The following is a 24,803-nucleotide window of genomic DNA, read 5'->3' as shown; positions in this document are numbered from 1 at the left end:
AGGGTAAGGCTCCACCTGTGATGCCGCCAGACCTGACTGCTCCATTTCTGATCCAGCCACCTACTTATGTGCTTGGGAAAGCAGTGAGAGATAGTCCAAATGTCTGTGCCCCTGCTACCCACGTGGGAGACCTGGAAGAAGATCCAGGTTCCTGGCTTCAGCCTGGCCTAGTTCCACCCATTGTGGCCATCTGGGGAGTGAATCAGCAAAGGAAGACCTCTCTCTCTCTCTCTGCCCCTCCTCTTCTCTCTGTAACTCTGCCTTTCAAGTAAAAAAAAACAAAACAAAACAAAAACAAAAACAAAACAAAATAAAGAATAAGATAGATCTACCTCCCACTATAACTGGGCAAAATAAGTTATATAAAATACATACAGATTGCATGTATAAATTCAAATACTATTCACATTTTATGGCTGGGGAACTACATCCATTGGTACCATTTCAAAATGATTACCCCAACAAGAAAGTAAAACATTTCCAATAAGGCTAGTCTCTTTTGTCTGTCTCCTAATCTACTCTCCATTTCAATGTATATACATTTAATCCTTTTTAAATGGTAACATTTGTGTCTGTTATCTATTTAATAGACACTATCATCTTCATTGTATGCACAGGAAATTAAGACTTATCAGGTTGCACAAGCAGTTGATCAACACCGACACTCAGGTCCATTTAACCTTGGAGCTCTTTCCATTATGTCACGTTTCCCGAGCTGTTCAGGATGGTAGCTACTGACAGGGGCTGGCACTCTGGTATAGTAGGTTGAGCCTCTGCCTGCAGTGCTGGGTCCTGGCTGCTCCACTTCCAACCCAGCTTCTTGCTAATGTTCTGGGAATGCACCAGAAGATGGTACAAGTGCTTGGGCCCCTGCACTCACAAGGAAGACCCAGAAGCTCCTGGCTTCTGGCTTCGGATTGGCTCAGTTCCAACCATTATGGCCATTTGGGGAGTAAATCAGCAGATGGAAGACCTTTCTCTCTGTAACTCTGCCTCTCAAATAAATAAATAGGTCTTTTTTAAAAAAATAAAATGTACAACAAACTAGGAATTCAGATTCCCAATCACACTAGCCACATTTCTTAAAAAAAAAAAAAAAAAAAAAAAAAGATGTATTTATTCATTTGAAAGAGCATCAGACAGGAAGACTGAGGTGGAGGTGTGACTCCAATGTGTGATGCCAGCACCACATGGCAGCTTAACCTGCTGTGCCACATACTGGCCCAGCCCTACTAGCACATTTCAAGTGTTTACTAGTCACGCAAGTCCACAGTGGATGGCGTACAGAATGTTTCCACCAGAAATGCATAGCAAGTTTTCTTAGAGAGCACCACCTTCAAGAGCCAAATTCTCTACAGTCTGTTTCACATACAAGAAATAAAAATATGTGGGTATCAGGATTCCCAACAGATCAGGAAAAAAATCAAAATAAAATTTAAAAGGTCTAAATAGTGGGGAAGAGCATAACTAATATTTTTACTTTTAGAAAACTGACTTTCGGGGCCAGCACTGTGGCTTAGTGGGTTACGCATCCACCTGCAGAGCAGACATTCCATATGGGAGCCGGTTCGTGTCCTGGCTGCTCAACTTTCAGTGGAGCTCTCTGCTATGGCCTAAGAAAGCAGTAGAAGACGGACCAATTACTTGGGCACTGTCCTGGAAGAAGCTGCTGGTTCCTGTATCAGATCGGCTTGGCTCTGGCCATTGTAGCCACTTGGGGAGTGAACCAATAGATGGAAGAGCGATTGATCAATCTCTCTCTCTCCCTCTCCCTCGCTCTGTCCCCCTTTCTATTTGTAACTCTGCCTCTCAAATAAACAATCTTATTTAAAAAATTGACTATCTGGCCGGCGCCGCGGCTCACTAGGCTAATCCTCCGCCTTGCGGCGCCGGCACACCGGGTTCTAGTCACGGTCGGGGCACCGATCCTGTCCCGGTTGCCCCTCTTCCAGGCCAGCTCTCTGCTGTGGCCAGGGAGTGCAGTGGAGGATGGCCCAAGTCCTTGGGTCCTGCACCCCATGGGAGACCAGGATAGGCACCTGGCTCCTGCCATCGGAACAGCGCGGTGCGCCGGCCGCAGCGCGCTACCGCGGCGGCCATTGGAGGGTGAACCAACGGGGAAAGGAAGACCTTTCTCTCTGTCTCTCTCTCTCACTGTCCACTCTGCCTGTCAAAAAAAAAAAAAAAAAATTGACTATCTAAGGAGAATCTATAAAAATATTACTAGAACTAGGGGTCAGTGCTGTGGTATATTGGTCTAAGCCTCCGCCTGCCAGCACTGGCATCCCACATAGGTGCTGGTTCAAGTCCTGGCTGCTCCACTTTCAATGGAGCTCTCTGCTATGGCCTCGGAAAGCAGTGGAAGATGGCTCAAGTGCTTGCCGCCTGTACCCACATGGGAGACCCAGAAGAAGCTCTTGGCTTCCGATCAGCCCAGCTCAGGCTGTTCTGGCCATTTGAGGAGTGACCCAGTGGATGGAAGAACTTTCAACCTGTCTCTCCTTTCTCTCTGCCTATAACTCTGCCACTCAAGTAAATAAATAAAATTTTGAAAGAAAAAATACTATTAGAACTAATATAGGAGTTTAGGAGGGTTTATGAGCACAAAGTTAATTATACAAATACCAATAATTTCCTATAACACAAATGAAAAATCCACAATAGCAAATCCAACCAAAAATACATAAAAGCTTTAATAAGAAAAAGAACCATGCTGCAGGACCAAGATGATAGTTTGAATAAATGGCTACTATGCTCAAGGATAGGCACATTCAATAGAATAAAAATGTCAAACTAAAAAAATATGTATGTGGGTCAAGGTGCATTTGGCAAAATAAAACAAATTTTAATAGTCTGGCCACAATTCTATCTGCAATTTTCATAGGTTTTTTTAATGTAACCTGAACAAAACAAATCTTAAATGAAGATTAAAATGCCACTGTGTCAGCGATTCCAAGACTACATATAACACGTAAAACAAATTGCTAGAAGGAACATCAGGAGCCAGAGGAAGTTGTATTTACAATCATGGTTCATGCATTACAGTGATCCACAAAGGAAAAAAATAGCCACATCAGGAGGAATCCAAACACAGGCTTCCAAGGTTCTCTCCCTCTTCTGGGAAAGGTAACACAGAACATGCTTCTTCCAGCAATGAAACAGTAACAAGTGTGCAGTATTTCTGGTTCATTCCTTAAAGGGCCACAATGGCTGGAGCTCCTTCTGGGTCTCCCATGTGGGTGCTAGGGTCCAAACATGTGGGCCATCTTCCACTGCTTTTCCAGGCCATTAGCAGGGAGCTGGACTGGAAGTGGAACAGCTGGGACTTGAGCCACACCAATAAGGTATACCAGCACTGCAGGGAGAGGCTTAGCCTACTACGCCACAGCACCAGCCCCTCATTTGATTCTTTTATGTATTTTTTACTGTTGTGTTTAGAAATCTTTCCACAATTTTTTTTCTAGTATTTCAAAATCTGTTACTCATGTAACCATTCAGCTCAGCAATCTGCAACCATATTTATGTAGGATTATGATAAAAGCTGCTCTTAGGTCTCTGCTAATGTCAACATTTGGGTTCATCTGTGGTTCTATTGAATGTCCTGTCCCTGGCATATTGGTCAGTCTCCTAATTCTTTATCTGGAAAACATCTTGGAATTTTTTTCATGGACATTTTCTGTTTCATATTGAATCCTCACTGAGCATTCAAACCTGGATTTCTAATTATTTTCCTATAAGAGCAACCAGGGCTCCTTAAATTACTGATTCTAGGAACTGGACAGTGAAAATAGGCCACAAGGGCTGGCGCCGAGGCTCACTTGGTTAATCCTCCACCTGCAGCGCTGGCATCCCATATGGGCACTGGTTCTAGTCCCAGTTGCTCTTCTTCCAGTCCAGCTCTTTGCTGTGTCCCAGGAAGGCAGTGGAGGATGGCCCAAGTGCTCGGGCCCCTGCACCCACATGGGAGACCAGGAGGAAGCACCTGGCTCCTGGCTTCGGATCAGCACAGCTCCAGCTGTAGTAGCCATTTGGGGGGTGAACCAACGGAGGGAAGATCTTTCTCTCTGTCTCTCTCTCTCTCACTAACTCTGTCAAATAAATTTTTAAAAAAGAGAGAAAAAAGAAAATAGGCCGCAAACCTGGAATATCTTGTAGCATCAAAAAGAGAATGCTCTAAAAAACCAAAAGGATGGGGGCATTTCAGGAAAGACACAGAGACAACTAGAAATATCCAAATGGTGAAAGTTCAAACAATATGGGCAACAAAATTATAATACAGATTAGTAGCTGTTTTGGATTGAGAGTGAAGGCAGATGGAAAAGTAGATTTTTTTAAAAATTAATTAATTTATTATCATTTATTAATTTGTTTGAAAGGCAGAGTTATAGTGAGAGAGGGAGAGATAGAAAGAGAAGAGGAGATTCATCTTCCAACCCTTTTTCATTTCCCAAATGGCTATAACAGCTGAAGCCAGAAGCCAGGAGCTACTTTCCTGTCTCCCACACTGGTGGAGTGTGCTGCTTTCCCAGGCACATCAACAGGGAGCTGGATCGGAAGTGGAGCAGCCAGGTCTCAAACCAGCATCCATAAGGGATGCTGGCACTAGAGGCTGAGGTTTTTCACTTACTAAGCCACAGTCCCAGATCAGTAAAGAATGACTTCTAATGAGAAAAGGTTTCTCTGTTGGAATGTGCTCTAAAATAAGATGATGATGATGGTTGTACAACTGCACAGATATAATAAAAACCATGGACTAAACACAATTCATTTATATGTTTATAGCAAGTTAGTTACATTCTAAAAAAGCTATTCAAAATAATGTGCTGAATATAACTCATTGGTAAGTAAAATAAATAGCCATAAGCCTATACTGATATAAACAACTGATTAAATACTTTCCTTTCCAAAGAATTCCAAGTTCCAAATGTACCCCCCTAGTTCAGGGGATGGAGTTTAAAACCATTCCTACTGAGTATGTGAACTCAGTGAAACACTTAAAAAGAATAGAATTTGCAAAGGGCACAATAATTTCTTTCCAAACTTTACATCAGAGAAAGCCAGCAGACATTTTCCTATCCAGAGTTAAGATGACTAGGGTGGTAAGTTATGACGATATCATACACACCTGATAGGATGTGATGGGAACACTACTTTTATTTCTGGAATGTTTTCTCCCACAACCCTTAACTTCAGAATAATCATGAGAAAACAGACAACTCAACATGAGGGAGAATTTTTAAAATATCTGACCAGTGTCATGATCATGAAAAATAAATTCCTACCTATGATAAGAAATTATCACAGATCTGGAACATTGAGAACATATGATGACGAAATATGCCCTTCAAATGAAAATGAACATTAATATAAAACTGGTGGGATAAAAATAAAGCCTATAGTTCAGCTAATTCCTGAACTGATATGAATTTATGATAAACTGACCACAGTTAGAGAAGATGTTAGCATTAGGAAAAGACGCTAATGGTAAGATCACATTGTCTACACTACCTGTGCAGCTTTTGGTAAATCAAAAATATTATAAAGTAAAAACATTCTGATTGGAAAAAAAAAAAAAAAAAAACCTCAAGCAATAAACCCAGTTCAGCTTCCAAATTCTGCCTTATCTTCTCTAGGTACCTAAACCAAGTTTTCAGAGCTCTTTCTGGAGTCAGTGCTGTGGTTATGCTACCCTGTTTTGATCTGTCCTTCAGCCTAGCCTGGAGTCTGGGTTTTACCATACATCATTCTCCAAAGTTCCTGTTATACTTCCACAAATCTATTTGGGGCACGAGTAGCAGGGGATTAGGCTCCATTTTATAAAGGTTTCTGGCTTCAGCCTGCCCTAAGTCCATCTGTTACAGGCATTTGGGGAATGAACCAGCAAGGAGTATCTCTGTCTCTTCCTGCCTTTCAAACAAATAAGAACTAAGTAAACAAAAATGAAAGCATCTAACACAATAAATTCACTTTTTACATATCTAACTTTTTCTTTTTTTTTTTTTTTTTTTTTGACAGATAGAGTTAGACAGTGAGAGAGAGAGAGAGAAAGGTCTTCCTTCTGTTGGTTCACTCCCCAAATGGTCTCTACGGCCGGAGCTACGCCGATCCGAAGCCAGGAGCCAGGTGCTTCTCCTAGTCTCCCATGGGGTGCAGGGCCCAAGCACTTGGGCCATCCTCCACTGCCTTCCCGGGCCACAGCAGAGAGCTGGACTGGAAGAGGAGCAACCGGGACTAGAACCAGCAGCCATATAGGATGCCGGTGCCGCAGGCAGAGGATTAACCTAGTGAGCCACGGTGTCGGCCCTACATATCTAATTTTCAACCCAAGAATCTAACCAGGCTTACTTTGCACTCTAACCTGAAACATACCAATACTATTGTAACAAAGTAATCAAATTATTATTTGTCAGCAGAGTATAACCATTCAGGTGTGGGGAAATACATTCTGCCAAGGGGCACTCGGATATTTATAACTTCAACTGTAGGCCATACAAAATAATCAGGTTAAAAATTAGACTGCTGGGGCCGGTGCTGTGGCATAGCAGGTAAAGCCACCACCTGCAGTGCTAGCATCCCATACGGGTGCCAGTTCTAGTCCCAGCTGCTCTACTTCCAACCCAGCTCTCTGCTATGGTCTGCGAAGGCAGTAGAAGATGGCCCAAGTCCTTAGGCCCCTGTACCTTCATCAGACACAGAAGAAGCTCCTGGCTCCTGGCTTCGGATTGGCTCAGCTCTGGCCATTTTGGTCAATTGGGGAGTGCACCAGTGGATTGAAGACCTCTCTTTACCTCTCCCTGCCTTTCCTCTCTGTGTAACTCTGACCTTCAAATAAATAAATAAATCTTAAAAAAAAAAAAAAAAGATTGCTATACAACGAATTTCAAGACCAGCTTGCGTTTGCCTTGGCAGGGCCAGACTAAATGATTCACGGGCCTTATATATGGTCCTTGGACCTGTGTTCCCCATTCCTATAAAACTTTCTAATTCTTACAACTATAACACTGCCTAGTTTGGAGCTGTATTTTCTCCTTTGGCAGACCATTGGTTATAGAAATTATCCTTGAACAAAATACAATTTTTAAAAGCCTGAAATAGACATCAAGTCCAATAAAGTAACAAATAATTTTTCACCAAGAATAATTTTTTTTAAGATTTACTTATTTGAAAGACAGAGTTACACAGAGATTGGAGTGAATCATGTTGTTGACCTTTGAAAAATCTACTTATTACATACATGGGAGACCCAAAGGAGGCTCCTGGATCCTGGTTTCGGGTTGGAACAGCTACAGCCGTTGTGGCCAGTTGGGAAGTGAGCCATCGGATAAAGGGCCGCCCCCCCACCCCGCCTCTCCAATCCCTGTGTTACATGACTTTCAAATAAATAAATAAATCTTTAAAGAAAAAAAACTATATTATCCTAACAAAGTGGTACAAATCAAGGCAACTGAAAATTCATCTAAATTTTAATTTAAGCAGCCTCTTGTCCCTTCATAAAACTCACCAGTTATAATTATTTAACATACGAAATATCCTATCCCAAATTCTAAATAAAAAGAACTAACATGTGCTGATGAGCACCTGTGGGGAATCACACAGGAGCCCCCAAAACAAGTCACGGATCACCGCTTACCCAATGATTAAACAGAGGTGGCCCATGGCTAAATCCACTGGTAGCCCCCCAAAAAGTTACAGATTAACACTGCCCACAAAGAAGGAAAAATAAGAAATAAAGATGGAGTTACTTATGCTAAGCCAGAAGCTGATGACATCACTTATGTCAAGCTCAACGCTTGTCACAAAGATGCTCCTCATCAGACTGAACAGACATCTCTGGGGAGTCTGATAACGTGAACTATGGACGATAACCTCAAGTTACCTTCCTACTTGCACGGGGAATGGCCGCACCCAAGGAACACTTCAGATACACCCTGTCCTGAACAGCAGATTGGTGGCACTCTGGGAAACTCCGAGAGGGAGCGCAACTGATTGGTGACACCCAGACCCCTACTGGAGACGCCCACTTCAGAGTGGCAAGGATAAAACAAGACCCTTTCTACCACTCTCCATCCTCTTCAGGATCATGCCCCAGTACGTGTGAACCGCTGGATCTCCTCGTACTTGGAGCTGAAAAGCCAGTCCATTACCCTGTAGTGGCACAAGGCGACTACAGATGGCCCAGTATGTCTGAACCTCTGGATCTCCTTGTACTTGGAGCTAAAAAGCCATCCTGCTACTCTGTAGTGGCACAAGGCGACTATGGAACCAAACTCCATCAGAGCCGATACCTTGACGCCTCTTATCAGCCTGCTGCCAGACCTGACCTCAGAGCTGGACCAGACCTCTCGACAGGGGACCTCTCTAACTCCTCACTTTGCAGTCTGCCTGGAAACTCTGAGCCTACTGCCCAGAGTGACAGTCATCCCACGACTTCCTGCCTGTAAGTGACTGTTCTAAGATCCATCTCTCCGAGTGATAACAGAGAATTTGGACTCTGGACTTTGACATTTTCGTGACCGTGATACGAACCTTGAAAACGCAGCATTTATGATGATATTAGCCATGTGTAATATGAAGGAATATGCCTCGAACCTATGATTAATAATACTGTGTTATGCTTTTCTGTACTTATATTAATGTAGTTGAATTGCCTTTGAGACTGTTTTGATGCTAGATGTGTGTTATGATCTGTGGATTAGTAAATATAACTACATAGACTGGTATACAGAGTGGTGAAGCCCTAGTGTGAATTGGTGTGAACAATAAAAACCTTTCATTGAAAAGACAGTCTTGTGTCCTTGTGTTCCTTCTTCTCCATACTCCGACACGTCGCCCTTAAGCCCTGTCGAGCTGCATGACAGTAGGTACTCGTGACAGTACCTATGTTCCAGACATTCTGAGTGGTAACATTACCACAATGTTGTAGCAAGAATGAAATGGCATCTGCCCTTCCTAGTACCTTGTTAGTAATGTATATATAGATATAAATATCTTAATATAGGCAAGTGTTTCAAATTTTATTTGTACTACTCAGCTAATCCTCAAAAGTAGACCTATGCTGCTCTACTTAGGAGAAAAATCTTACAAAATTTCCACCCACACTCTTTGTTAAAACACTGCGAAGAAATGCTGTATTTTGATACAATTCAAAAACTTCAATTGAACTATTAGTGAGAAAACTACAAATATGGACATGCAGTTACGTACTCTGTGTTGCAATTGCTCAGTAAATTTCAGCAATTTATTTCTTAGGCAATCAACAAAATAAGAAAAAACATTACATTCTTTTTTTTAAAAAAACTAGTTTTTAACTATTTTTTAAAATTTTTTGCCAGGCAGAGTTAGACAGTGAGAGAGAGACAGAGAGAAAGGTCTTCCTTCTGTTGGTTCACTCCCCAAATGGCCGCTATGGCCAGTACTGCGCTGATCCGTAGCCAGGAGCCCGGTACTTCTTCCCGGTCTCCCATGCAGGTGCAGGGACCAAAGCATTTGGGCCATCCTACACTACCCTCCCAGGCCACAGCAGAGAGCTGGACTGGAAGAGGAGCAACCAGGACTAGTACCCGGCTCCCCAACCAGGAATAGAACCCGGGGTGCCGGTGCCGCAGGTGGAGGACTAGCCAAGTAAGCCATGGCGCCGGCCAACATTACTTTCATAAATGATAAAATTATATATTTTAGAACTTAAGCACTAATATGATTTCTGATCTCTCAAAAAATAAATCCTTTGTAATATGATCACCTAATAACAAGATGTCAAAGCTCCCAGTTACACATGTATTTTTTTTTTTACCTAGAAATATTTTAAAATATACAAACTTCATGACTTCATATATACAAATTTAGGAACATAGTGATTCTTTCCACCCTAACCTCCCTCCTGCCTGCACTCCCACCCTTCTTCCTCCTTCCTCTTCTACACCCATTTTTATTTTTTACAAAGATCCATTTTCAATTAACATTTTTACTCATAAGATCAATCCTACACTAAGTAAAGAATTCAACAAATAGTATTAAAAAAAACCTATTACTCGTCAACAGTTGAGAAAAGGGCTATTCAAAATCATCACATCTCAAAAAGTACTAAATTTACAGGTGCAGCACATCTAAGCTGAAAATCCATAGAACTCTATAAATCTGAAACCTTTTGAGTGTCAATATGATGCCACAGTAGAAAGTTCTACAAATGACCTCATGTGACAGGTTGTAGTCAAAACACAGATAACACTAAAAATACTGTATAAAATTATATTATAAAATTATTAACACTCAAATATGTGTACTATAGCAAACATTTCTAACAATGAAACAAGATCTCCACCTGGTGGCCAGAGGGACAAGTGCAGACTTCCTAAGCCACTAGTATAAATATTAATGGCGATAGTGGTTAAGAGGAAAAGTTATTCTGGCTTTGAAGAATTAATACAGCCATGACAAGTGAAAGTCAAAATATTGAGAAAGAAATAAAAACTTTAAAAAATACTGGCTTAGCTAACTGATTTAAATTCTTGGAATAAAAGTCCAGAAAAAGGAGACCAGTAACTTGGTGTAGCAGGGTAAGACACTGCTGGGAGCACCAGTATCCCATATGGGCACTGGCTCCAGTCCTGGCTGCTCCACTTCTGATCAAATTCCATGCTAATTCACCTGGGAAAGCAGTAAAAGATGGCCTAGGTGCTTGGGTCCCTGCCACCCACATGGGAGACCCAGAAAAAGCTCCTAGTTCCTGGCTTATGCCTAGAAATGAAATAAATCTTAAAAACAAACAAAAAAAGAAATCCAGAAAAAAATTATTTTTAAGAGAAAAGTTTGTTGCACATAATTAATCAACACAGAATTCTGTGAAAGACTTCAGGTTAATCAGGTGTTGAAGTGCAACACCCCAACAAGAACATCAACAGCTATCCTTATTCTTTAAAAGAACTATTATTTATGCATTAAACTTACGAATCTATTTTAAGTAAACTGGAATCGATGTTAAGTAAATCTGTTTTAAGTAAACTGGAATCATGTTGTTGACCTTTGAAAAATCTACTTATTACATGTTATATATAATAACTGATACTGCGGAGGCCGGCACTGTGTCTTTTTTTTTTTTTTTTTTTTATTTATTTGTTTATTTGAAAGAGTTACAGAGAGGTAGAGGCAGAGAAGAGTCTTCCATCTGTTGGTTCACTTCCCAATTGGCCACAATGGCTGGAGCTGCGAGGATCTGAAGCCAGAAGCCAGGAGATTTCTCGGAGTTTCCCATGTACTGCTTTCCCAGGCCATAGCAGAGAGCTGGATGGGAAACGGAGCAGTAAGACTCGAACCGACGCCCATACAGCATGTTGGAACTGCAGGTGGCAGCTTTACCTGCTATGTCACAGCATTGGCCCTGGCACTGTGTATTAATAGGCTTAGCCTCTACCTGTGGTGCTGGCATCCCATATGGGGGCCAGTTGGTGTCCCAACTGCTCCGCTTCCATCCAGCTCTCCGGTATGACCTGGGAAAGCAGTGGAAGATGGCCCAAGTCCTTGGGCCCCTGCACCCATGTGGGAGACCAAGAAGAAGCTCCTGGTTCGTTGGCTTCAGTTCTGGCCCAGCTCCGGCCACTGCAGCATGGACCAAGAGATGGAAGACCTCTCTCTGTAACTCTATCAAATAAGTAAATAAAATCTTTGAAAAAGAAAAACCAAAACAAAACTGATACTGCTGCTGTAATGCCAGTAAAACAAACATTGAGAGTATACAATGCATTTATATATTAACAGGTTTATAAATTTTCCTCTCAATTTCTTTCTTTCTTTTTTTTTTTTTTGACAGGCAGAGTTAGTGAGAGAGAGAGAGAGAGACAGAGAGAAAGGTCTTCCTTCCGTTGGTTCACTCCCCAAATGGCCACTACGGCCGGCGCTGGCCGAAGCCAGGAGCCAGGTGCTTCCTCCTGGTCTCCCATGCAGGTGCAGGGCCCAAGCACTTGGGCCATCCTCCACTGCCTTCCCGGGCCACAGCAGAGAGCTGGACTGGAAGAGGAGCAACCAGGACAGAATCTGGCGCCCTATCCGGGACTAGAACCCGGGGTGCCAGCACCGCAGGCAGAGGATTAGCCAAGTAGCCGTGGCGCCGGCCTCCTCTCAATTTCTAAAATCTTAGGTATGCAATTATTTCTAACAGCATTTAATAATTTAAAATTTTATAAAGAAACAATCTAAAATTGCAATTTGGTTAAATTAAAGCATAACAACTATAGGGCTAGTAAAAAGGTTGTTAGAGAATTACTCAAGGACTGTCTCACTGCAGTTACTGTCTGTTATCTTTTAATCCCATTTCCAGGAATCTTCCAAAAGACTAGCATGCTCCATCTGTTTTAGATGCCTTATGTTAAGGATCTTAAAATGGGAAGCTAATCCTAGATTATTCAGGATTATCACAGTCACAAGTGCTCTTATAAGAGAGAGGCAGATAGGCTGTTGCTCTGGTGCAGCGGGTAAAGCCACCTGCTGCAGTGCTGGCATCCCCTATGGGCACTGGTTTGAGACCCAGCTGCTCCACTTCCAGTCCAGCTCTCTGCTATGGCCTGGGAAAGCAGTAGAAGATGGCCCAAATCCTTGGGCCCCTGAACCCACGTGGGAGACCTGGAAGAAGCTCCTGGCTCCTGGCTTTGGATCAGCACAGCTCTGGCCGTTGCAGCCATTTGGGGAGTGAACCAATGGATGGAAAACCTACCTCTCTCTCTCTGCCTCTCCTTCCCTCTCTGTGTAACTCTGACTTTAAATAAAATAAATAAATCTTAAAAAAAAATGCAAAAAAAATGTGCTACCATCTAACCTACTTAATTACTAAGGTAATAATTTTGTATGAACTTATCTTAATGTATTATTTCAAATAAATTTTGTTACCCCATTTGAATACAAACATTATTAATTAAAATTATACTGAACAAAGTACCAGATTCAAATACATCTAAACAACAAAATGCCTTTTATCCAGCAAAATAGAGAACTGAAAGATTGAATTTTAATTTATCACATAAAATTTGATTGAATTCTAATTTATCACATAAAATTTTTCTCCCAAATATTAGTTACATCCCCCTCAAACCAAAATGATAGCTTGTTTATTAACATCTTCACACAATCAAAAACTGTCTAAATCATCAACAAAAACTTGTATAAATAGCGATTATTTTGCATGTTATGCAAACACTGAACCTTCTTGTTGAATCTGAACTATAAAAATAAAAGCTCAGGCCGGCGCCGCGGCTCACTAGGCTAATGCGGCGCCGGCACACCGGGTTTTAGTCCCGGTCGGGGCACCGATCCTGTCCCGGTTGCCCCTCTTCCAGGCCAGCTCTCTGCTGTGGCCAGGGAGTGCAGTGGATGATGGCCCAAGTGCTTGGGCCCTGCACCCCATGGGAGACTAGGAGAAGCACCTGGCTCCTGCCATCGGATTAGCGCAGTGTGCCGGCCGCAGTGTGCTACCGCGGCGGCCATTGGAGGGTGAACCAACAACAAAAGGAAGACCTTTCTCTCTGTCTCTCTTTCACTGTCCACTCTGCCTGTCAAAAAAATAAAAATTAAAATTAAAAAAAATAAAAAAATAAAAGCTCAGTGTCACACAAGAGTAATTTTCAACACAAGACAGAAACTTAACAGTTTTTGGTAGGTCATGTATCCTAATAGTATTCATAAAATAAGACCTTAATGATGGGGAGGTGAGGTAAACAGAAACCTTACCCCACCCTATTCAACTATTTCACACAATCTAAAATTAAATTTTTTACTGTCTCAAATATTTAATTTAAGAAATATATTCTACATCTGAAATCTTCTCATTTAAAAAAATGAAACAAAATAGGATGTCATCAAGTCTAAGGGTTCCATGTAAGAGTGCCTAGGTTCAAGTCCCAGCTCTGCTTCAGATTCCAGCTTCCTGTTAACGTGCACCCTGGGAAGCAGCAGATGAAAGCTCAAGTGTCTGGGTCCCTGGCATTCATGGGAGATCCATATTAAGTTCTAGGAACCTGGCTGCAGACTGGCCCAGCTCAGTTAGCAACATATTGATACTTGGGAATGAACCAGCAAATCAAAGATCTCTGGCACTCTTTAAAATAAAAATGAAAATAAAAAATAATACAACTTTAATGATCAAGCCGATATATAAAACCAATCTAACAATTCAAAACATTTAGGAAGGTGTTTAAGGCAGATTGCGAAGTGGTGTGTGTTTAAAGCATACATTCTATCACAGAGGACAAAGTGGACAATTCTTTTCCAAACATGAGGGATTTCCCATCCACCCAAAGCAGCAACTCAGCTGCTATGGAGCACCAGACAGACTATTTCATGATTCATTCCCCCTATTCCCTTTACTTATTCTGCAACTAATGAAATGCATAAATGTTTATTTTCACGAAGAAAAATATGAATAAAGGCAGTGAAGAGGGTAAGGACAAGACAGCTGAAATAAAAAAAATTTAAAGGTCCTGGCTAAAAAAAGTAGATGTTAATTGTTTGTTTCTCTTGGCAATATCAATATGCTTATGAGTCTAAAGAATATATGTTAAGTTTCTACTCTTACTTAGGAAAAGAATCCATTTCTAGGATGATAATTATACAACAATAAACTAATTTCAATCAATAATTGCACATTGACAAAAGTATCTAATACTTTTACTGCTGAATTTTTAAACACTATCCTATTATCAAATACTGTGTAACTGATTTATGCATATTTATTCAAAAATTACTACTGTTCGTAATTTTATATCGTTCAACAAGAAAACAGAAGAAAAAACCCCAAGAATTCAAACATATTTAGATCAGAATATTGTCATGAACTTGTTACTCTTTGTTCTATCATTTTCAATTACAGGTTATTAAGAGAAAAAAATATACTTTCACAGATGAAGACAGAAACATAATGAAAACCTAACACATGTTCTAGTATACAGTACTAAACTGTATCCTATCTATCTCAAGAATAATTATTCAGAAATAAAGCTATCAAATAGCTTAACTGAACCTCATTATTTAAAATGATACAACAAATAAACAAACAAGACCATTCACCCACAAGGATATTTCAAAGGAATCATCACAAAGTGCTTTACCTGAGTCATTTCGTAGGTAAGAGGACATGGCTGGGATGAGGCAGGACTGGCTAAGCAGCTCCAGCAGCACCGAAGGCAGGGCATTACTGTTCTGGCCTCTGCTCTCCTGAGAGGACTGAGCGTCTCCATTTACTGTACCACTAACAGGGTTTATGTAACTCGCAAGAACCTAAACATAAAAATGGTTGAAACTAAATCGCATCATAGTTTCACATACTTTAAAAGCCTGTTATATTAAGACATTCAATCTGCGTACTCAGAGTACATTCAATCTGCGTATTCAACTCAGTCCTTATCTCATACTAGTTTTGAAAAAAAATTTTTGTTAAAATCTTTAAAAGATTATACTGCTTACAAAGGATGGCGCACTATATATGATAAGATAAATGAAAGCAATTCCACAAAGAATTTAAACTTAAAAATTTAATAGAAACTCCGATCTTATTTATGATTATACTTTATTGAACAGATTCAGTTCACAGTTTGAGGGTGATGGAATCTTAGAACTTTATACTAGAATGAGTATATCACTCTAGAACTACAGAAAATTACAGCTTCAATTAGTGGATCTAAGAATTAAAACTAATCTTTTCTTTACACATTAAAGATTTTCTTTACAGCATCTCTCCTGGTTTCTGTAGTAAAGTATTTCCATATTAGTCTGGAAAAGTTAGGAAATTTGAAAAACAAAAATATAATAACTATTTTAGAGTCCACAGACAATATGTTAAAATGAGAAGATGACATGCCGGCACCGCGGCTCAATAGGCTAATCCTCCGCCTTGTGGCGCCAGCACACCGGGTTCTAGTCCCAGTCGGGGCGCAGAATTCTGTCCCGGTTGCCCCTCTTCCAGGCCAGCTCTCTGCTGTGGCCCGCGAGTGCAGTGGAGGATGGCCCAAGTGCTTGGGCCCTGCACCCCATGGGAGACCAGGAGAAACACCTGGCTCCTGCCTTCGGATCAGCGCGGTGCGCCGGCCGCGGCAGCCATTGGGGGGTGAACCAACGGCAAAGGAAGACCTTTCTCTCTGTCTCTCTCTCTCACTATCCACTCTGCCTGTCAAAAAAAAAAAAAAAAAAAAAAAAAAGATGAGAAGGTGACTAAAAAAATACGACTTTCAAACAGTGCATCTTCAAGAGACGGGATAATTTCATCCTTGCTACTTTCCTCAGCAAAAAAACTAAGAGGTAAAAAATTTGCAGTAACAAGTAAAAAAACAGCGATCACTGACCACTACCATCCTAGAATGCACTGGAAGCCGGGAGCACATTGTGGGCATGATAGTAACTGATGTGGGTAAGTCATCAATATTTTAAAATCGCTAAACATACAAAAAACAAAGTAACTATTAACAATAATAATATAAATGTTACAAATATACCTGCAGAAGACAGGTAACGTGTTCCTCTTCCAGCCTCTGTTTAGTTAAGGCCTGTTCCACATCCCATCCTGAAGCTGTGGAGCCTGTTCCAAAACCAGTCCCTTTGGCCCAGTATAACTGCTGTTCTTCTGTTGATGTAGGGTTATGAGAGCTTGACACCTGTGGCTTGTAACAGAATGTAAAAATTTATTACTATTTGCCTTTATTTATTAAAAAGAGCTATTTCTGAGAAGTTTAAATGGTCTGGCCACTGCGGAAAACACTTAGTCAATTTCTTAAAAACTGAGTACTGAATTACTGTATGACCCAGAAATTCCTAGGTATATACCCAAAAGAAATTTAAAACCAATATTAAAACAAAAACATGTAAATATATATTCACGGCAACCTATCCAAAAAAGAAGGAAGGAAGATTAGGAAGGAGGGAAGGTAGGTAGGTGGGAGAAAAGAGCCCATGTGTTCACTAATGGATGAACACACATAAACATAAACAAACACAGTATCATTCAGACTTAAGAAGGAGGTGGTTGTGCCGTGGCACCGTAGCTTAACCCACTGCCTGCAGCACCAGAATCCCACATGAATGCCGGTTCTAGTCCTAGCTGCTCCTCTTCCTATCCAGCTCTCTGCTACAGGCTGGGAAGGCAGTAGAAGATGGCCCAAGTCCTTGGGGCCCTGCATCCACGTGGGAGATCCAGAAGAAGCTCCTGGCGCCAGATCGGTTCAATTCCGGCCACTGCAGCCATTTGGGGAGTGGGGGAGTGAACCAGTGGATGGAAGACCTCTCTCTCTGTCTCTTCCTCTCACTGTCTGTAACTCTACCTCTCAAATAAAATTTAAAAAAAAAAAAAAAAAGGGGGGGGGAGATAAAGTCAGGACCAGTACTGCAGCACTGTAGGTTAAGCATCTGCCTGCAGTGCAGGCATCCCATTGGGGCACTGGTTCGAGTAGAGGCTGCTCCACTTCCAATCCAGCTCTCTGCTAACAGCCTAAGAAAGCTTGGGCCCCTGCACCCACATGGGAGACCTGGAAGTAGCTCGTGGCTCCTGGCTTCAGACTGGCACAGCTTCAGCTGTTGCTGCCATTTGGGGAGTGTACCAGCAGATGGAAGACCTCTCTCTCTCTGCCTCTGCCTCTCTGTAACTCTGCCTTTCAAATAATAAATAAATAAGTCTAAAAGAAAAAAAAAGCGTACTTTAAAATGCTGCAGAGTCCCAAGTTACATATCAGATAACCATACAGCTATAGGTTAGATTCTCTTAATAGTACCATAGCTTAATAAATTCTGGTGTATCACAGTATACATGTGCTTAATTATATTCTTTTACTTTGTAATAGCTTCAGGTATCCTTGACTCGCTCTGTTTCCACAGAAATTTTATATCTGGTTTGTCAATTTCCTCCAAATTGAAATTAGAATTCCATCAAACAGGGACTGATTTGGGAAGAAATGTATTATTTCACTATTATATTTTCAATCAACTGGGATACAAATATAGGCATGGTTTAAAAAAAAAAAAAAAAGTCATGGAAGTGGCCCTGTGGTGTAGATGGTTAATTACCCACCTGTGGTGTCAGCATCTCATATGGGTGCCAATTAAGTCCCAGCTGCTCCACTTCTGATCTAGCTCCCTGCTAATGTGCCTAGGGAAACAGCAGAGGCTTGGGCCCCTGGAAGATCTGGAAGAAGCTTCTGGCTCCTGGCTTTGGCTTGCCTAGACCCTGACATTGTGGCCATTTGGGGAGTGAACCAGCAGATGGAAGATCTTTCTCTCTCTCTCTCCCTCTATCTCTGCCTTTCAAATAAATAAATCTTAAAAAAAAAAAAAGTCAAATATTTTATGAATAAATCTTACAAATATTTTTATAGATTCATTCATAGGTAATTTCTCTTTTTGAGCTACTATAAAATAGTCTTTAAAAGTACATGTTTATTGCTACAAAAAGATGTAACTACTTTTTACATATTGATTCCATATTCATTTATTGTAGTCTCACTAAACTCACATATGCCATTAATTATTCTGGACATTCTATAACAATAAAATCACAAGAGGTTTTGCTTTAGTTTTTGTTCTATTCTTTGTTTCCCTTGTCTTACTACACTGGCTACTAGAGTCTCCCACTCAATAATATGATTCTCTAACATTTAATAAAGGGAAAGAAGACTAGAGTATAAATTCAGCATATGTTGATAAATGAAAAAGATTATTAAGCTTTGAAATCTTCATTCTTCAAGTACAAAAGTTAATTTGTAGTTTTCTGAAGGAGAGAGAAAACTAAGTTTCACTTCTAAATCCTTTGCTTTAGTTACAAAAAACAAAGCCTCAAATCTCTGACATATTAATAAGATCATACAAAGTTTTATTAGGCACTCAAAGTTAGCTTTTCATAACCTAAAAAATTATAATTGAACCTACCTCTGCTTGATTGAGGTTTGAGTTTGGGACTCGTGGGGCATGGTGGCTCAAAGCAGAGAGACAGACAAGAATGAGGTGTAGCGCCCCAATTTCCAGGGCCATCCGTCTTAGAAGCACACCATCATCAGTTGTTAAAGGTGTGGCACTAAACAAGCTACGGAGGACATGGAAAGGAAGGGTCGGAAGCACGTTGGCTGATGGAGATTGTAGTATGTGACCTAGATTAAAAACAGAAGAGGACTCAAACATACTTAAAAACACAGCTAGGAGCTACATACAGAGTCACAAATTATCAACTAACAATGTAATATAAAATCACGTAACTAGATTTAGTATAAAACAGCCCAAACAAAAGAGTAATGTCTGAAAATTTAATCATAAACAGTGTCAGGAAAGCTTTGTAAGACAGTATATAGAAGGGCCGGCGCTATGGTGCAGTGGGTTAATGCCCTGGCCTGAAGCGCCGGCATCCCATATGGGCGCTGGTTCATGACTCGGCTGCTCCCCTTCCAATCCAGCTCTCTGCTATGGCCTAGGAAAGCAGTAGAAGATGGCCCAAGTCCTTGGTCCCCTACACCCTTGTGGGAGACCCAGAAGAAGTTCCTGACTCCTGGCTTCAGACTGGCGCAGCTCCAGCCGTTGTGGCCATCTAGGGAGTGAACCATCAAAAGGAAGACCTCTCTCTCTCTGCTTCTCTTCTCTCTGTGTAACTCTGACTTTCAAATAAATAAATGTTAAAAAAAAAAAAAAGCAGTATATATAAACACCAAAAGAAAGCTGAAATATACAGAATTAAATAGTACTGATACATCGAGATCACTACAAATCAGAATATAAATGTACCAAAATAAAAGGATTAAAAGTTTCCTATGATAGAAAGCAATTGCTTGCCTTGGGAGTGTTTTCAGTAATGAACTAAACAACTAAAGCTATTTTCATTTTGCAATAAAATTTTCTACTATTTTCTAGCCAGAAAGGAATATTAAATGCAAACAAAACAGTGCCACATGACTAGTAGAGGAGACAATTGTTATAGGAAGGGCTATCATAATTATGATATTAATAATTAACAATGAACATTTATTGTACTTGTATATTAACTAAAAATTATCTGAAATAACCTGAAGGTAATTCTTTTTCCACTTCTACTTAAGTTATACTGTCTAGTAAATATGTTAAAATACAATGGCTTTCACCCCCTACACACTTAAAATAGATTAATTAAAAATTCTTGATCAGTTAAAATTAGCACATACAATTTATAAAACTAATCAAGACTACTTAGTACAGAGAACAACAGTAATGATTACAAATACATTTATCGTCAACATTTATGAAAGGCTTGATCAACATAACACAAAAGAAGGATATTTTATCTGAGCTTCAGAGTTTCAAGACACAAAATCATACAGTGTGGTACAGGGTTTCTAAATGGTATGTAAAATAAATCAGTACCAATCACTAAAATTAATGGAGGGGCCAGCACTGTGGCATAGTGGGTTAATGCAGCTGCCTGCAATGCTGGCATCCTACATGGGCACAAGATAGAGTCCCAGCTGCTCCACATCTGATCTCGCTCTCAGCTATGACCTAGGAAAGCAGTGGAAGATGGCCCAAGTACACACACTTGTGGCAGACCCAGAAGAAGCTCCTGGCTCCAGATCAGTCCAGCTCCGGCTGTTGCAGCCATCTGGGCAGTGAACGAGTGGATGGAAGACCTCTCCCTCTCTCTGCCTCTCTGTAACTCTGCCTTTCAAAATAAATAAATTTTAAAATTAATGGAATGGTCACTAAACAAACAATTAAAAGTAACCTATGTGAAAGTCTATTTTTGTTTTTGTTTTTTGACAGGCAGAGTGGACAGTGAGAGAGAGAGAGACAGAGAGAAAGGTCTTCCTTTATCGTCAGTTCACCCTCCAATTGCTGCTGTAGTGGGTGCACTGCGCCGATCCGAAGCCAGGAGCCAGGTGCTTCTCCTGGTCTCCCATGCAGGTGCAGGACCCAAGCACTTGGGCCATCCTCCTCTGCACTCCCAGGCCACAGCAGAGAGCTGGACTGCAAGAGGGGCAACCGGGAAAGAATCCGGTGCCCTGACCGGGACTAGAACCCAGTGTGCCGGCGCCGCAAGGCAGAGGATTAGCTTATTGAGCCACAGCGCTGGCCCGAAAGTCTATTTGTGAGGCTATTCTAAGTGATCTTTCTTTCCTTCTAGTAAATAACAATGCCAATTCAACAGAACAATCAGCATAGCTTTCTATTATCCTATATTACATATTAGTCCATAATACATACTGTTACTTTCCCAATTCTGTTCTCTTTCATCTAAACATTGTCAGCAGATTCAGTCTCATAAAAAACCATGCTCATGACATTAGTATTCTGCTGAATACATTTTAATAATTCTCAATTGGTAATGAAAATAAATTCTCAAATTCTTAATAAACTTTTTCCATAATCTGTTACAACAAGCTGTCAATGCTACCTTTTATCAGCTAGCTTATCTCCTCTGAGTTAGACTCTCAGAGCTTCCAAACACTGTTCAAAACCATTCCTTCATCCTGAAGTAACCTTCCAATGTAACTAATCTATCCACTAAGGTCTCACTAAAAACTACTACACTGAGGCTGGCACTGTGCTACAGTGGGCTAAGCCTCCGCCTATAGCACCAGCATCCCATATAGGCGTCAGATGAACTCCCACCTGCTCCTCTTCTGATCTAGCTGTCTGCTACAGCTGGGAAAGCAGTAGAATATGGACCAAGTATTTGGGTCTCTGCATCTGCGTGGGACACCTGAAATAAGTTCCTGGCTCCTGGCTTCGGATCAGCTGACCTCTGGCAGTTGCGGCCATTTAGGGAGTAAACCAGCAGATGGAAGAACTTTCTCTGTGTCTCTCCCTCTGTCTGTAACTCTACCTCTCAAATAAACATAAAAATCTTAAAAAAAAAAAAAAAACCAAAACTACAATACTTCATCCATATCACTGAGTAGGAAATAATCTCATATACATGAGCCTCCATAATACTGTACTAAGTGCGCTCAAAGCTTTTCGTAACGTGCCAAGTCTATGCACAGTCAAGTGCTGCTCAATGACATGTAAATCTTGAGTGATGTGTCTATTTGGACACCACAGAGTGCAAGTACACAAACCTAGATGATAGAGCCTACTACATGCTTGGTATAAGCGGTCCATAGACCAGGAGCTCTGTATCCAGTAAACATCTTCTGAATAAATACTGAAATAAAATTGAAAGCTCTTTAGTACTTATTATGTCTAATACTGCAATTGAGCCAACACCAATAACAAAGCATCAAAAAGCAACTATGAAAGAAATAAAAGATTAACAATAGGCCATGATTTGTATAATTTTACACAACCTACTTATATATGAATTGATAAAATTCATTAATAACTTACTTCCTTCTCCATCATCTGTCACTCCTAGTACCAATCGAAGAAGGCACTGGGCATGTTTTCTCTCCTTCAGTAGCACTTCAGCATAGCCTGGAAGACGAAGAAATAATCCAAAAGCAGCTAGAGAGTGAGCAGGTATAGGAGACATGGTCTGGACTGATGACTTGATCGGAGGAGGCTCAGCCGCGATGGTTTCTGGTGCTTCATACACTAACTCCCCAGACTGTTCAATAGTCACCCATTCAAACTGATCACTATCCTTTGGCTTTTCCTGAGTGGTGGATGTTACAACTGGAGCACTGACCTAAAACAAAACGAAACAGCGTTTGTTTTGTTATGTGTGCTTTGTCAACATCAGGTTCAATCTAAAGATCTGCAAATAATCTTAGAAAATTTAGAATATAAGGATTAAAAAGGGAAATGTGTTTGTAAAATCAAGCTTTCAAGTGTCAGGAACCATGTAACATCATGACTGGGGTGTTCCGTGGACAGAATCTTTCAAACAAAATAAACTTCTTGTTTCTCTCAAAACTTTGATCCACTTACATTAACATTATTTTTTTCCTGAAATAATACTGGTGATGGTGGTTCCCAAAGGATAACTTCTCTCATTGCTTCAACAATTAGTAGTTGGCAGTGAAAGGTGAGCATAAACATTCCCACCTTCCCTATCCGCGCATTTATTAATTTTTATCAGTACAGATTTCAATTTTATCCTACAGATTACAATCTGTTACTATCACTATTTTGATGCCAAGCAGAACCAGATCTGGTTACCAGAACCCATTTAAAGGAGGTTCCTGCATCCTTTTCAAGCATCCCCATTATTCTATGAGCACTTCCTTCCTTTATAGCGTAGTAAGATAGTATAAGGCACATTTGTACATTTCCTGCCCTAACTCTAGAATGTCTCCAAGGAGATCCAATTTCTTTCAGTGTGGAATAGACACTGCTAGCAGCTGTCAGTTGCTGAACCCTGTGAGCAAGCAAATTCAGGAAATACAGACATACACACGTGTATTTGTGTGAGTACATGCACACATACACTATACATATTTATGTATATACACATATATAATATATATGTCTATATATATTACATATGTAAGTAATATATATATGTACATTTTGTGTGTGCTGATCAAAAATGCAAAAATCATGCAAGACAAAAACAAAACTGTTAGAAGGCTACAGCATAGCACATCAGATGGCCTTGGTTTGCAATGCCCAGGTCTGGCCTGGCCCAGTCTCAACTGTTAAAGGCATTTGGGGAGTAAATGAGGAATGGCAGATATGGGTCTATCTCTCTAGCTTTCAAATAAATCTAAAAGGGAGAAAAGCAGGGAGAGAAAAGACAAAGGGAGAAGGGAAGAGAGGTGGAGATGGGGACGAGAGAGAGAGAGAGAGAGAAAGGTGTGCAAGAAATTCAACATATAATCCTGAATTGGATCTGAGACCACCACCATCATCATCTCTTTGTACTTAGAAGAAAAGATGGATTCTGTCCGTAATTTATAACAATTCAGAGAAATTCTAAACATGGCAAACACAGAAACTTTCCATTTTGTTTAGTTTACTATTTCTCTTTCTCGGCCATGAATAAAATACTTCACCAAATACTAACTAGAAGTTTCCCACTCAAACGTATAATTTCATGATTAGTAACTTAATTACAGGGTTCTTTTCACTCTTCATTTAAAAATGACCCCCACAATTCACATATCACTCTACCGAAGTCATAGAGTTTAAGGATCAATCCTAAGGAATGCAAGACATCACTAAAATGATCTAAGTGCATGTATGTAAGTGTACTTCAGAAAGTTTGAGGGAAATGGAACTAAAAGGTGGGTTTAGCAGCAGACATTCTGGTACAGTAGAGTTAAGCTGTCATTTGGGAAGCCCACATCCCATACTGGAATGTCTAGGTTTGAGTTCCGAACTCCACAAGCGATCCAGCATCCTGTCAATCCACCTGCAAGACAGCAGATGATGGCTCCTGTCACCCATGTGGAAGATCAAAATGAAGATCCTGGCTCCTGGCTTCAGCCTAGCCCAGCCCTGGATGTTAAGGGAGTTCGGAGAGAAAAAACAGTGGATGGAAGAGATCTTTCTTGCGCGTTCTCTCCTGTCTCTGTCGTTACTTCTGCTTTCCAAGTAAGTAAACAAACAAAACTTTCAAAAAATTACTTTGGTACAAAACTTTTTGAGATTTATGCATAATATGCATTTTCTATTAAATTTTGAGTACTCCTTCATATGGATTTCAAAATTTTCTGCAGCAAACTAATCTTTTTTTTTTTTTTTTTTTGATAGGCAGAGTGGACAGTGAGAGAGAGAGACAGAGAGAAAGGTCTTCCTTTTACCGTTGGTTCACCCTCCAATGGCGGCCGCGGTAGGCGTGCTGCGGCCGGCGCACCGCGCTGATCCGATGGCAGGAGCCAGGTGCTTCTCCTGGTCTCCCATGCGGGTGCAGGGCCCAAGCACTTGGGCAATCCTCCACT

At 40.7% G+C, this 24,803-nt stretch overlaps 1 protein-coding gene across 8 annotated transcripts in view; it reads right to left on the bottom strand.

Moving 5' to 3' along the window:
- Positions 1-24,803, bottom strand: part of BIRC6 (baculoviral IAP repeat containing 6) — a 255,529-nt gene that overhangs the window by 40,130 nt on the left and 190,596 nt on the right. For all 8 annotated transcript variants that reach the window (XR_009867792.1, XM_062209232.1, XM_062209225.1 and 5 more), the window contains 4 exons: positions 22,306-22,606; positions 18,889-19,106; positions 16,470-16,634; positions 15,090-15,258 (listed from right to left, as the gene is read on the bottom strand). Coding sequence is in view for 7 of the 8 variants with exons in the window: in XM_062209232.1 (XP_062065216.1) it covers positions 15,090-15,258; positions 16,470-16,634; positions 18,889-19,106; positions 22,306-22,606 (853 nt within the window). In the remaining variant the exon portion in view is untranslated. The remainder of the gene's footprint in view (positions 1-15,089; positions 15,259-16,469; positions 16,635-18,888; positions 19,107-22,305; positions 22,607-24,803) is intronic.

Source organism: Lepus europaeus, chromosome 13 (assembly GCF_033115175.1).
Source record: "Lepus europaeus isolate LE1 chromosome 13, mLepTim1.pri, whole genome shotgun sequence".
In the NCBI taxonomy this organism is placed as follows: domain Eukaryota; kingdom Metazoa; phylum Chordata; class Mammalia; order Lagomorpha; family Leporidae; genus Lepus; species Lepus europaeus.
The sequence above is the reverse complement of the archived record's forward strand: the minus strand, read 5'-3'. Positions and strand labels throughout refer to the sequence as shown.